Here is an 11,793-nt window from a genome sequence, read left to right as displayed (position 1 = left end):
AAAAAAAAAAAAAAAAAAAAAGCATCTATAGAGTCCTTCTTCCACATCCAAGATAGAGCTTGAACATGTCAGATAGAGCTCATAACTCCCATTGTACAGATGGGGACATTGAAGCACACTGTGTTTACTCCATGATTGCTCATTCTGATATCAGGTTGTCAGAGGCTCAGGGCTGAGAGAGGGAGGGAAGGAAATGTTTGTGGATTCATTTGAATTGATGGAAATGTCTTCAAGGGCAGTGGAGGGAAGCCATTAAGGGGACAGATCTGGGAAAGCTTCTAAGAAGGCGCTGAGTGCTACTGTTTTTGGAGAAATGCTAGTGTCATGATTAACGAGGCAAGTGAAGATGTGTAAGGCCCACGTGGGAGCAGCTCAGGGTCACAAGGTCCTGGCTGAGACAGGGAGGGAGCCTCTGCTTCTGCCTACCAATGACAGTTGAGGCGAATAGAAGGATGAGGAAGTTGTCTTTTGCTTCTCCCCATTCCAGGTTGGCCCTTTCTCTGCCTCTATCATTCTGTTTGTGGGCCGAGCCTGGGATGCCATCACAGACCCCCTGGTGGGCTTCTGCATCAGCAAATCCTCCTGGACCTGCCTGGGTCGCCTTATGCCCTGGTGAGTAGAAGAAGCTCTTTCGAGGTGGTACAAGGCAAGACTTCCAGCATATCTGTTCCTTGGTCCTTCTAGCTGTCTTGTCACAGGCTGGGGGGGTGAGGAGAAGGGAGGAGGCAAAAGCCCAAGGGTGCTGAAACCCCATTTAAGGCATCAGCTACCCAGAGCATGGGCACTGGAATACTCAGCCAGCTCACTTCCAGGCCAGCCAAAGGGCTAGGCTGGGCAGCTCTGGCCTCATTCCTCCCCAGGATCCACTCATTCCCCTTGGTGAAGCTGGAATTCTGAATTCTCCCACTCTATCACTCTGGAGCCAGCCTGCCTGGGCTTCTTTTCTTTTTCTTTTCTTTTTTTTTCTTTTTTTCTTCATTCCTTTTCTTTCCTTCTTTCTTTCTTTCCCTCCTTCCTTCCTCTTTCTCTCTCTCTCTCTTTCTTTCTTTTCTTTCTTTCTTTTGTCTCATTATGTCACCCAGGCTGGAGTGCAGTGGTGTGATCATCAGTCCCTACAGCCTAGAATACCTGAGTTCAACTGATCCTCTCACCTCAGCCTTCCAAGTAGTTGGGACTACAGGCATGTGCCACCACACCTGGCTCATTTTTTTAATTATTGTTGTAGAGACAGGGTCTCACTATGTTGCCTAGGCTGGTCTTGAACTTCTGAGTTCAAGGAGTCCTCCCGCCCCAGCCACCCAAAGTGTTAGGATTACAGGCATGAACCACCAGGCCCGGCCCCTGCCCCGGTTTAAATCCCAGTTTCCCTACTTACAGCTGAGTCACTTCACATCTCTGAGTCTCAAGTTTCTTCATCTATAAAATGGGGATAATAATTATGCCTATCTCACAGAGTTGTGGTGAGGACTAGTTTTTATTATTCAACGTTCTTAGAACAGTGCCTGGCTTAATTCTCCTTCATAAGGTCGATGTAATCTTGATACTTAAATAAGGTGATACTAAATATCAATCACTGCTTGGGACACTAAGCGCTGATGATCACATCAGGGAAGCTCAGTAGGAGAGCTGGCATGCGGTCCCTCGTACAGGCCACACCAAGGGAACTGCAGAGTCCTGGGCTGGGAATCAGACTTCAGGCACAGCCTGCTGCATCTCCACCTCCCAGTGGGACCCTCCTGACAGTGCAGTCATATATAATTTGGCACCCCGAGCAGGGGGTGGGGTAATACCTGGAATAGGGTAGCAAACCCATAACCTTTGGCACCTTGGATGACGTAAATTACCTTTTCCCTTGGTACAAAGCCTGTGCTACTCAGCTTCAGGCTGTGGGGCAAGGTAGGGGGAGGTGGTGCCACAGATCAGAAGGCAGGGGAGACGCACAGGACAGGCTGTCAGGCCGGGGCTCTGGTTCCCTCCAGGACATCCTGCTTCAGGGCGTGGGGGGGCATACCCCTTTCATCTCCAGCACATCCAGGCTTAAGTGGGCGCCTTCCTGCCCCAGGGGCGCCCATACCTGGCCTCCGGCCTTCAAAGCTCTTCCCGAAACCCCTGTCCCCGCCACAGCTTCCTTTCCCACGGGGCCCCCCACCCACCCCAATCCTGCCAACCCCTGGCTAAGGCCCAGGTTGGAGCCTTTGATCCAGTCTTCAGGGCCAGGGGCAGGACAGCCTGCCTTACCTGTGCAGGGTGCTCAGGGCTCCCCCGGCGCCAGCCCATGAGACTTGGCCCAGTGCCCGCCTCCCTGGCAGCCAGTGGAAGGCGGGGCTCTGCTGCCACATCTCCTCATGAGGCCCAGCCAATGGGAGGCGGCTGCTGGGCCAGCCCCATGCAGGCCGGGTTACTCCCAGTCACACTGGGCTCCTCAGCAGCAGCTGCTCAGCTGCCTATGAGCAGAGGATGGAGTGTTTGACCAAGGCTGACGAGGAGCTCTTATTCCCTGAGGAGACAGATTCAGGAGAGGTGGAGGCGGGCAGGCCCTCCCTGTGGGGTGTAGAAACTAAGGGACTCTTGCTGGGCAGGTGTGGCAGCCAGCGTGGGGAAGTTGCTGGCGCCCTTCAGGCTGGTTTCAGATCTGGTAGGTCCCGTGTCTGGCAGCGCCTGTGTATTCGTGCACGTGGGATGGCTCGTGGGCTAAGGTCTGCTATACCTATGACCTCCCTGTCCAAACTTTTGTTTCCTTTTTGTGGAGAATGGGGTCTGACTGTGTTGCTCTGGCTGGTCTCAAACTCCTAGGCTCAAGCTATTCTCCTGTCTCTGCTTCCCTAAGTGCTGGGATTAGAGGTATGAGCCACCATGCCAGGCCAGACCTCCCCATCCACACCACCTGGCTCCTCCTCAGGCCAGGCCTGAGGACTTGGAACCCCCATTCCTTTCAGTGTAGGAAGAAACTGTGCCTATCAGGGTTCATGAGCCCTGTAGCCCTCTCCTCCTGGGCTTCTCCTCCTTCAGGGCAGCCCCTGCTCTGAGGCTACATTCAAATCCTCTTCTTCAAACCAGAAAGACTTTTCTATTCCTTTTTTTAATTAATATATATATATATATATGTATGTGTGTGTGTGTGTGTGTGTATATATATACACACACACACACACACACATACATATATATATATGTGTATGTGTGTGTGTGTGTGTGTATATATACACACACACACACACACACATACACATATATATATATATAGAGAGAGAGAGAGAGAGAGAAAGAGAGAGAAAGGTGGGGTCTTGCTATGTTGTCCTGGCTGGTCTTAAACTCCCAACCTCAAGCAGAGCTCCTGCCCCAGCCTCTTAAAGTGCTGGGATTACAGGTTTGAGCCATCTTTCCTGGCCAAACCAGAAAAACTTTGACAGTCACTTTTCCTAGAGTTCTTGGGGCCACTGTGTGAGAGGCCAGGTGTCAGCAGGATCCCATGGGGAGGCTGAGATGCAGCAACTGGGCCTGAGTTCTCCTTCCCAGCCCGGGGTTTCGGTGGCTCCCTGGTGTGGGACCAGTTACGCACGTGCACTAGTTACGCATGCCAACTCTCCTGCTGAGCTTCCCTGATGAGATCATGATAGCACTCAGTGTCCCAAACAGTTTGACATTTTAGTGTTGACCAAGTCTGAAAGTTACTTCAATCCTGTAAACTAGAACCAAGCCACCTCCAATGGCCTTTCGGGAGTCCATTTCTACTCCTGCGCCATCTCCTAATTTCATCTGCCCTGCTTTCCTCACTCCAGCCCTCCTGGCCTTGCTCTTCCTCTTCCGAGGACCTTTGCACCAACTATTCCCTTTGCCCGGCCTACTCTTGCCTCAGGTGATTCAAGGCCGACTCCCTCCTCTCATTCAGACCTTGGCACAGATGCCACCTTCTCAGTGAGGCCTACTCTGCCACCCAGTTGTGAACTGCACCCTTATTCTAGTCCCCTGGGGCCAGTTTTATTCCTTTTCTTCATAGCAATCATCTCCCAACATGTTCTATAACCTTTTTGTAAAACTATGGTAAAGTATATGTAATGTAAAATTTACCATAACCATTAAAAAATGTTTCAGAGACAGGATCTTGCTATGTTGCCCAGGCTGGACTCAAACTCCTGGGGACAGCAGGCATGTGCCACTGCCATTATAGCCGTTTTCAAGGGTACAGTTCAGTGGCATTTTTTTTTAATAGCAGGCATACAAACCTGTTGGTTCTCGAATATTTCTTTTTTGGGCAGTGCAGTTTCAACATTCCACGTTAAGGATGTAATAATCAAGAGTCTTTTTTTTTTTTTTTTTTGAGACAGGGTCTCACTCTGTCACCCAGGCTGGAGTGCAGTGGTGTGATCTTGGCTCACTGCAACCTCTACCCCCTAGGTTCAAGCGATTCTGCTGCCTCGGTCTCCTGAGTAGCTGGGATTACAGTTGTGCACCACCATGCCCAGCTAATTTTTGTATTTTGAGTAGAGATGGGGTTTGTTGGCCAGGCTGGTCTCAAGCTCCCGACCTCAGGTGATCCACCCACCTTGGTCTCCCAAAGTGCTGGGATTACAGGTGTGAGCCACCGTGCCCAGCCTAAGTACATTCACTTTGTCACCATCATCACCGCCATCCATCCGTTTACATCTTCCCAAACTGAAGCTCTGTACATACCAGACACTAATTCCCCATTCCCCTCTCCTCACATCCCCTAGCAGCCACTATTCGACTGTCTTCATGAATTTGACCCCTCTAGGTACCTCATGAGTTCAATCACACAATATTTATCTTTTTGTGTATGGCTGATTTTCCTTGGCTTAATGTCCTCAAGGTTCATCTATGTTGTAGCATGTGTCAGAATTTTATTCCTTATGAAGATTGAATGATATATATCACTTTTAAATTGTGTAAATTTTTCTGTTTGCCAGCTAATGTAAGTTCTACAAGGGCAATGATTTTTTTAAATCTGTCCTCTGGTATATCCTAAGTAATTAGAATAGCACCCAGGCTATAGTTGGAACGTAATCTTTCTTAGGGAATGCTGAGTGTAAGTTATGTGCTATTACTACTCTCACTTCACAAATGAGGAAATGAGCTTCAGATAATTTAAATAACTTCCCAAGACTAAGTTTTATAGTTAGTCAGTGGAGCTAGAATCAAATCCCTGAAGAGTGGCTTAAAAGGCCTTCCGCTTTACCATGGCCTGTGCTGCCTTGCTGCACTGATGCCATGGAGTTAGTTCATCCTGACATCTAATCCCTTGTGATGGTGTGGAACTCACGTGGGAAAGGCAACCATTTGCCCACCTGGGCCTTCAGCTTTCCTTCACTTGGAGCTGGCCTCTCTCCATCACACCAGCTTCCCTGTGTGTGTGAATGGTGTGTGTGTGTGAAGACTGATGTGTGTGTGATGGGGTGTGTGTATGAATGGCGTGTGTGTGAATGGTGTGCGTGTGAATGGGGACGTGTGTGAATGATGTGTGTCTGAATGGGGGTGTGTGTGAATGGTGTGTGTGTGTGACTAGTGTGTGTGAATGAGGTGTGTGTGTGTGTGAGTGGGCATGTGTGTGAATGATGTGTGTGTGAATGGGTGTGTGTGTGAATGGGGTGTGTGTGAATGGTGTGTGTGTGAGTGGGCATGTGTGTGAATGATGTGTGTGTGAATGGGGTGTGTGTGAATGGTGTGTGTGTGAATGGGTGTGTGTAAATGGTGTGTGTTTGTGAAAGGGCGTGTGTGTGAATGGTGTGTGTGTGTGAATGTGTATGTGCGAATGGTGTGTGAATGGTGTGTGTGTGAATGGGTGTGTGTGGTGTGTGCGAAGGGTGTGTGTGAATGGAGGGTGTGTGTGAATGGGTGTGTGTGAATGGTGTGTGTGTGTGATTGTGTGTGTGAATGGGTGTGCGAATGGTGTGTGTGTGAATGGGCATGTGTATGAATGGAGGGTGTGTGTGAATGGGGTGTGTTCACGTGAGAACACAGGGATTAGGGCTGCTCCTTCTCTGTGCTCCTTGCCTGGCCACCTGAGGTCTTGGAATCCTGTCAGCTCCCTCAGCCCATTAGAGGCTGCCTGTGGAAGAGACTCAGGGTCTGACCTCACACCCCATGCCTAGGATTTCAGTCTGGGGGCCCAGTTCCCATCTGCCATTCCGGGCTTGGCCATCAGCCTCTTCCCAGAGGCCCCAGGGTGGGTGGATTCGCAGGAGGACAGGGAAGGAAAGAAGACCCTGTGAGGCGCAGCAGTCGGCTGGGCTTGGCTCCTGGGCTCCGGCCTCCACTCACACCCTCCTCTTCCTCAGGATCATCTTCTCCACACCCCTGGCAGTCATAGCCTACTTCCTCATCTGGTTCGTGCCTGACATCCCACAGGGCCAGACCTATTGGTACCTGCTTTTCTATTGCCTCTTTGAGACGCTGGTCACGGTGAGTGTGGGCACCTCCCCTGGTTGTTTCTAGGGGCCAGGGGGAGGGTGGTCCTTGGAGCCCCCGGGGTTGGTGCCGGAAGCTACACTGGTGAGTCTGTCCGCCTGACCGGCCAAGGGCCTGTCTTCCATGCCAGTGTTTCCACGTTCCCTACTCGGCTCTTACCATGTTCATCAGCACCGAGCAGACTGAGCGGGATTCGGCCACCGCCTATCGTGAGTCTCTCCCCAGCCCACCTGACCCCACCCTCCAGGGACCCTCTAGCCACACTTCTTCCCTGGTGGACCCAGCTCTTCACTCTGCTCTAGAGTGTGGGTGTGAAACCATCTTAAATACGAGTCAATTCCCTTATTGCTCAGGTGAAACCTGGAGAGGTGCGTATGTGTTCGGGCCAAGGTGTCCCCTGCCCCACACCTCTACCCACCCTGCCTGGAGCTACAGCTGGGCTCCCATCCATGTGACCTTCCTCCCTGGGCCCACAATCCATGAGGCGCCTCCAAAACACCTCCTTTTCTCCTGTCTAGGGATGACTGTGGAAGTGCTGGGCACAGTGCTGGGCACGGCGATCCAGGGGCAAATTGTGGGCCAAGCAGACATGCCTTGTTTCCAGGACCACAATAGCTCTGCAGAGGCTTCACAAAGTACCAACGGTACACATTACATCACCTCACACAGAGAAACGGTGAGGCCCCAGGCAGGGCAGGGATTTGGGGAGATGAGGAACAGCGAGGCAGTTTGTAGTCATCCTGAAGATAGTAACAGCTAGTGTTTATTAAATAAATGTTGGGCCTTTGGTATACATAACAATGAATAGACCCAATATACCTACTTTGCAGAAAAGGAAACTGAAACTTAGAGAGGCTGAGTAAATTGCTTAGAGTCATAAAGTTAGTGAACTGCAGAGATTTGGGAAGATTTGAATTCTGATCTGTCAGACCCCACAGCCTGGTTGTTTTTGTTTTTTTTTTTCTTTTATTATTATTTGTAGACATGGGGTCTTGCCAAGTTGCCCAGGCTGGCCTCAAACTCTTGGGCTTAAGCGATCCTCCTGCCTCGGCCTTCCGAAGTGCTAGGATTACAGGTGTGAGGGCTGAACCCAGCCAGCCTGGTTTCTCTGTGACAGCTAACTGTCCAGCCTTGGGAAGCAACAGCAGTCCTGGGACGATCCTCTCATTTCACAGATGGAGACAGGAGGCTCTCAGAGGGGAGGGGACTGGCCCAAGATCATTGAGTGGGGCTGCTGGGACTGGGGCTGCTGGGATGAGCTCAGACTGACCATCCTTGTATGTCACCTTCACCTCCTTATAGCAAAATGCATACCTGCTGGCAGCGGGGGTCATTGCCTTTATCTATGTCATCTGTGCTGTCATCTTGACCCTGGGCGTGCGGGAGCGGAGAGGTAAGGGAGTGCCTAGAAAGGGGTGCAGGCCCCAGCATAGGTGGCTGTGTCTTTTTGCCTGGCCCTCAGGCTTTGGGAGGGGCTTCTGCTCCTTCCTCACTGTCCCCTCTGGCCCCCAGAACCCTATGAAGCCAAGCAGGCTGAGCCGATCGCCTACTTCCAGGGCCTCCGGCTGGTCATGAGCCACGGCCCATACATCAAGCTGATTACTGGCTTCCTCTTCACCTCCTTGGCTTTCATGGTGAGTGGGGGTCTGACATGCTCAGCCTAAGAAGGGGGTGTAATGGGAGTAGGGTGAGCAGAGCTCTCTGGAGCATGGGGGACGTAAAGGGGAGGCTCAGCCCCAGCATCACCTCCTTCATTGCATTTCCTTCCCTACCTTGCCCCATGCCCAGCTGGTGGAGGGGAACTTTGTCTTGTTTTGCACCTATACCTTGGGCTTCCGCAACGAATTCCAGAATCTACTCCTGGCCATCATGGTGAGTGTGGGGCCTGAGTGGGGGCAGGCAGGCTGGGCTAAAGTGGAATAGGATGGTTCTTGGGACAGGCAGAGGGCGTTTCTCAGGCTGGCCTGAGGTCATGAAAGGATGAGGGAGGCTTCTCAGAATATTTGGTTGGACCTCGCATAGGTGGGACTATCAGAGAAAGAGTTTGAGGTGAGATGTTCAAGTAGAGAGCACAGCAAAAACAAGGGTGAGGACATGAGGACACCAGGAGCTTTGCTCAGAGGTTTGCGAGGGCAGCAGATGAGGTGGGCCTGGAGCGGCTCTGAGCTCCCCTGGGGAGCAATCAAAGGTGCCTGTCAACTTCCTTGCTGCTCACATGACGTCATCTGGATGCTCTTGGGCGGGGCTGAGGGCCCCTTTGGGGTCCTGGGAAGGGCAGGAGGAGCTCTGTGCCTCTAAACCACCTCCCTTTAACCTTTTGTCCATCCACAGCTCTCCGCCACCTTCACCATTCCCGTCTGGCAGTGGTTCCTGACCCGGTTTGGCAAGAAGACAGCTGTCTATGTTGGGATCTCAGTGAGTAGGGCTGAAGGGAAGAGCTTGGAATGAGTTGGGATGTCTGGTGGGAACCTCCCAGCTGACTCATCTTTCTGCACCCCGTCACCCAGTCAGCAGTGCCATTTCTCATCTTGGTGGCCCTTATGGAGAGTAACCTCATCGTCACATATGTGGTAGCTGTGGCAGCTGGCATCAGTGTGGCAGCTGCCTTCTTATTACCCTGGTAGGTATATACAGGCCCCCTCCTCGGGTATCTCCGGCCCCTAGTCCCCAGCTTTGAAGCTCCTTGGGGAGAGTTCTGTGGGGGTTTCTCCCATAAGCCATTCTGTGGGTCAAGATTGGGAGTGGGGAAGGTCTGTACTGTACAGTTGTATAGGTAGTGAACTTTGCAAGGACACCTAGTCAGAGTGAAAAAGGGGGGCTCTAATCTGGCCTGTGCTCCACTTGCCAAGCTGAGTTCCTGCAGGCAGGGGTACTTTCTCTTACAGCAAGAGGCCTTCTCTTATTTGTGTGAAGGTGCCATCTCCTCACTAAGCTGTGTGCCCATGGTACTGCAAGCTTCCAGAAGGCCACCTCTTCTCATTAACACACAGGCCCATCAGGTGGGTCGGTCCTCATGGCTGTCACCACTCTGCGCAGGTCCATGCTGCCTGACGTCATTGACGACTTCCATCTGAAGCAGCCCCACTTCCATGGAACCGAGCCCATCTTCTTCTCCTTCTATGTCTTCTTCACCAAGTTTGCCTCTGGAGTGTCACTGGGCATTTCCACCCTCAGTCTCCAGTGAGTGGGGTGGGGACCTGGGGCAGGACTGAGCAGGGCCAGGCCCCAGGTGCCCCATCTTCACCACTCTCCTGCCCCCTGGGTCCCACAGCTTTGCAGGGTACAAGACCCTTAGCTGCTCCCAGCCAGAACATGTTAAGTTTACACTGAACATGCTTGTGACCATGGCGCCCATAGTTCTCATCCTGCTGGGCCTGCTGCTCTTCAAACTGTACCCCATTGATGAGGAGAGGCGGCGGCAGAATAAAAAAGCCCTGCAGGCACTGAGGTGAGTTGGGGGGGGGACAGGATGCTGGAGAAGGGGACGTCATGGTGTCTAAGCCCTCAATTTGTGCCTCCTGTGGCCAAGTCCAGACTCACCCCCTGCAGGTCTTCTCTGGACAGTGCTAACACTTAAGTACACGCCAGGCACTGTTGAGTAGTTTTACCTTTATTCAACAAATACGGGCTGGGCACGGTGGCTCACACCTGTAATCCCAGCACTTTGGGAGGCCGAGGTGGGTAGATCACGAGAACAGGAGTTTGTGACCAGCCTAGTTAGTCAACATGGTGAAACCCCGTCTCTACTAAAAACACAAAATTAGCCAGGCGTGGTGGCGCATGCCTGTAATCCTAGCTATTCGGGAGACTGAAGCAGGAGAATCACTAGAACCCAGGAGGGGAAGGTTGCAGTGAGCTGAGATCATGCCATTGCACTCCAGCCTGGGTGACAAGAGTGAAACTCCATCTCAAAAATAAATAAATAAAACAAAAACAGATACATCCTGTCTGCCTACTGTGCGCTAGGCATTGATTGCTCTAGTGAACAAGACAAAAACCTCTGCCCTTAAGAAGCTTGTTATAGGACACATGCATCCATGACCTCCCATACCCCTCCAACAACCCTAAGTATCAGGCTCTTCAGGTTGCCCCTCTGCAGGTGAAGAAGCTGAGGTTTCAGCAGGAGGAGTACCTGGCCCAGCTGAACGGGACAGAGCTGGGATTTGAGCCTCAGCATTCCAGCCCCAGGGCCCCTACTCTTTATCAGCTCCTGGCATGCAGGACCTCGAGTGTGGTCTGAACCCTGCATTTGGGGAAACCAGGGGGCAGAGTGGAGTGAGTCATGCCAGTTCATCAGCCAGCCTAGGCGAGGGTGTAGTTCTGGGGTTTGCGGTGCCCTGTGTGCAGCAAGGACAGTAAACAGACCAACCAGCAGTTTCTGGGCTGAAAGTGGGAGTGAGCAAACTCTGTGTCCTGGGGTTCACTTTAGTCCGACAGCAGGCCCGAGATCACATGAGGAAGGAGGCAGGTGGGGCAGGGGAGGGGTAAGGATGGATACTTCCTCCAACCCATCTCCTCTGGCTCTTGCAGGGATGAAGCCAGCAGCTCTGGCTGCTCAGAAACAGACTCCACAGAGCTGGCTAGCATCCTCTAGGGCCCACCATGTTGCCCGAAGCTACCACGCAGAAGACCACATGAGGGATCAGGACCTGTCTGCCCGCTTGCTGAGCAGCTGGACTGCAGGTGCCAGGAAAGGAACTGAAGGCTCAAGAAGGTGGCCCAGGACACTTGCTGTGCTCACTGCAGGGCCGGCTACTCTGTGGCCTCCTGCCTCCCCTCTGCCCGCCCATGGGGCCGAGCCCTGGGGCTGCCACTGTGAATATGCCAAGGACTGCTCAGGCCTAGCCTGGAACACTAATGTAGAAACCTTTTTTTTACAGAACAGAATTAATAACTTAATGACTGTACATAGTGATGTGTGTGTATGTATATGTCTGTGAGCTATTAATGTTATTAATTTTCATAAAAGCTGGAAAACAGCTGCCTGTTTCTGTCTGTGTCCTCAGCCACTTACTGAGCCCTTCTGCCTTAAGACTCGGTTAGGACACACTGAGCCCCAGATGCTACTGGGTGGGGGAGAACATATCTGACAGTGTGGCTGGAGTGAAGTGGCGCAATCTTGGCTCACTCGCAATCTGCCTCCCAGGTTCAGGCAATCCTGCTTCACCCAGCCGAGTAGCTAGGACTATAGGTGTGTACCTCCACACCTGGCTGATTTTTAAATTTTGTGGAGAGATGGGGATCTCACTATACTGCCCAGGCCAGTTTTTCCCATTGGACGCCAGCAATCCTCCCGCATTAGCCTCCCAAGGTAGTGGGATCACAGGTGTGAGCCACTGCACCCGGCCTCTTGCTAATTCAGGACTGTGT

The 11,793-nt window shown here is 52.1% G+C and overlaps 1 protein-coding gene across 4 annotated transcripts in view; it reads left to right on the top strand.

The window, feature by feature from the left end:
* MFSD2A (major facilitator superfamily domain containing 2A) overlaps positions 1-11,404 on the top strand; it is a 14,542-nt gene extending 3,138 nt beyond the window's left edge. For 2 of the 4 annotated variants that reach the window (XM_037731163.1, XM_017507968.2), the window contains exons 3-14: positions 488-612; positions 6,294-6,417; positions 6,554-6,632; positions 6,942-7,099; positions 7,726-7,816; positions 7,936-8,057; positions 8,212-8,295; positions 8,755-8,838; positions 8,931-9,043; positions 9,460-9,603; positions 9,695-9,871; positions 10,954-11,401. In XM_037731163.1, the coding sequence (XP_037587091.1) occupies positions 488-612; positions 6,294-6,417; positions 6,554-6,632; positions 6,942-7,099; positions 7,726-7,816; positions 7,936-8,057; positions 8,212-8,295; positions 8,755-8,838; positions 8,931-9,043; positions 9,460-9,603; positions 9,695-9,871; positions 10,954-11,017 (1,365 nt within the window). In that variant the 3' untranslated portion in view covers positions 11,018-11,401. Of the gene's footprint in view, positions 1-487; positions 613-6,293; positions 6,418-6,553; positions 6,633-6,941; positions 7,100-7,725; positions 7,817-7,935; positions 8,058-8,211; positions 8,296-8,754; positions 8,839-8,930; positions 9,044-9,459; positions 9,604-9,694; positions 9,872-10,953 lie in introns of all 4 variants that reach the window. The other 2 variants (XM_017507967.1, XM_017507969.2) reach the window with 2 other exon arrangements.
* The last annotated feature ends 389 nt before the right edge of the window (positions 11,405-11,793 follow it).

This window comes from Cebus imitator, unplaced genomic scaffold, assembly GCF_001604975.1.
Source record: "Cebus imitator isolate Cc_AM_T3 unplaced genomic scaffold, Cebus_imitator-1.0 Scaffold385, whole genome shotgun sequence".
Lineage (NCBI taxonomy): Eukaryota > Metazoa > Chordata > Mammalia > Primates > Cebidae > Cebus > Cebus imitator.
The sequence above is the reverse complement of the archived record's forward strand: the minus strand, read 5'-3'. Positions and strand labels throughout refer to the sequence as shown.